General features: G+C 53.6%; 1 protein-coding gene across 1 annotated transcript; it reads right to left on the bottom strand.

Annotated features, from left to right (window-relative positions):
- Nucleotides 1-534, bottom strand: B0J16DRAFT_239660 (uncharacterized protein; the record flags this gene model as incomplete). The annotated part of the gene is made up of 1 exon (XM_046123050.1): nucleotides 1-534. A coding segment is annotated over one exon (534 nt), but the record flags the coding sequence as incomplete, so codon positions are not given.
- Between the last annotated feature and the right edge of the window lie 1,131 nt (nucleotides 535-1,665).

The following is a 1,665-nucleotide window of genomic DNA, read 5'->3' as shown; positions in this document are numbered from 1 at the left end:
CGGCGTCAGTCGTGTGACGTCAGCATATGATCGTTGAGGTCCGTCCGTTGCGCTCGTGGCGATAGTTTCGAGCTGCTCGCGGGCCTGCTGCAGTTCCTCGGTCATCCGTTCCTTCATCTCGACCATCTGCTTGCCCATCTCGTGCATTGTCTCTTCCTGCTTTGCAACAGCTTCCTGCAGTTCCTTGGTCATTTCCATCTGTTCCTTCAGCGCTTCCTGCAGCCTCTTGGTCTCCCTGCGCGACTCTGCCAGGAGATCCAGCGCCTTCTGCAGCATGGCCCTTCCATCGCTGCCGCTGCTGCTGCCGCTGCCGCTACTCTTTCGGGCATCGGTCGGTCGGTCGATCTGTTCTTCGGCCGGCACGTTTCGCGTCGTGTGTCGAGTGTTTCGTCGCGTTTCTGTAGCAGTATCTTCCAATTGTCGCGCCGTGTCTCGGACCTTGCTCGAGGGCTTCACCACCCGACTCAAACGCCTTGGCGTCGAAAAAGGGGCGTCTTGCTCCACCACGATCTCGGTCCCCATTGGATCCGCCATGACGGTAGGCTCACCAACCTCCACACACACTTTTCAGTCAGACCAACAGCAGCAATCTTCTGATTCCCTTGGGTGCGGTTAAAAATGCAGTGAAGACGATTCGCTTCTCGGTGGGGTTCTCCGTTATTTACAGTATTCCCAATTCAATTCAATCACGCATTTGGTGGGCAAAAGATCAACCAGTGAGCCGTGCGAGAGTGCACGTCCCACATAACACACCGTGCCACCCCTGCTTCAACTCAATCGACACCCCAGATTGAATTGATCGCCTGACTCAGTAGTAGTAGTAGTATTTATTACGCCCAGGAGAACGGACCTCATAGGGCCTGTGGCTACGCTAAGCTATTCACGTATTCCCCGCTTTTCGTCCATTCTACGCAAAAGAAAGCCCTACTGCTCTTCCTGTTCTTACTTTTCTAGCCCCGTTTGCTTGACACTGCTTGACAGACCTGCTTGAAGGCCAACCAATACCATCTCCAAGTGTTCAGCATCCTATCTTCAGCAGCTGAAGCATGGTCTGTCAACTTGAGGCTGTTTGTTGTTAGTAATCAGCTGTGATGTTAATATTAGTAGTCATTTGTTTTCTCCTTCTCAAACTCCTTCCTGGCTCAATCTTCCTGTCGCCATCGCAAATTTGACTGTCGCTCGCACCGCCTCCAGGTTAGGTCTCCACTTTGCTCCGTCTGACGCCGACTTTCCACCTAGAAAGAAGGAAAGGTTGCCCATCATGTTTTGTCCTACTCGACGCATGGCATCACGCTCTGCTTCCCATCTTGTGCATCGGAACAGAAAATGCTCCATTGTCTCTGGTCCACATCCACATTCACACATGTCCGACTCTGCGGCCCCGATCTTGTTGAGGTAGCTGTTGATCTTCGCCATTCCCGTGCGGAGCTGCGAGAGCACTCCGGCTTCTCGTCTCTTGCAAATGTCGTATAGTGCTTGCGTATGTTTGCCTGGTAGGGCCCGATCTATCCGTTTGGAGTAGTTGCCTACATTGTTGGGTAGTTTCCGTTGCTGATGCAGCTGCGACACTGCCAGCCTGAGCCGCGTGGAGCGGGCCTGGTACGGTAGCGATTGCGGCGTGCATCCCGCTCTGGTAGCCTTCTTGGCTTGTCTCTTTGCTTCACG

Source organism: Fusarium flagelliforme (genome assembly GCF_020744385.1).
Source record: "Fusarium flagelliforme strain FIESC 12 MPI-CAGE-AA-0113 chromosome Unknown B0J16scaffold_9, whole genome shotgun sequence".
NCBI classification, from domain to species: Eukaryota; Fungi; Ascomycota; class Sordariomycetes; order Hypocreales; family Nectriaceae; genus Fusarium; species Fusarium flagelliforme.
This window is presented reverse-complemented; position numbering and strand designations above follow the sequence as displayed.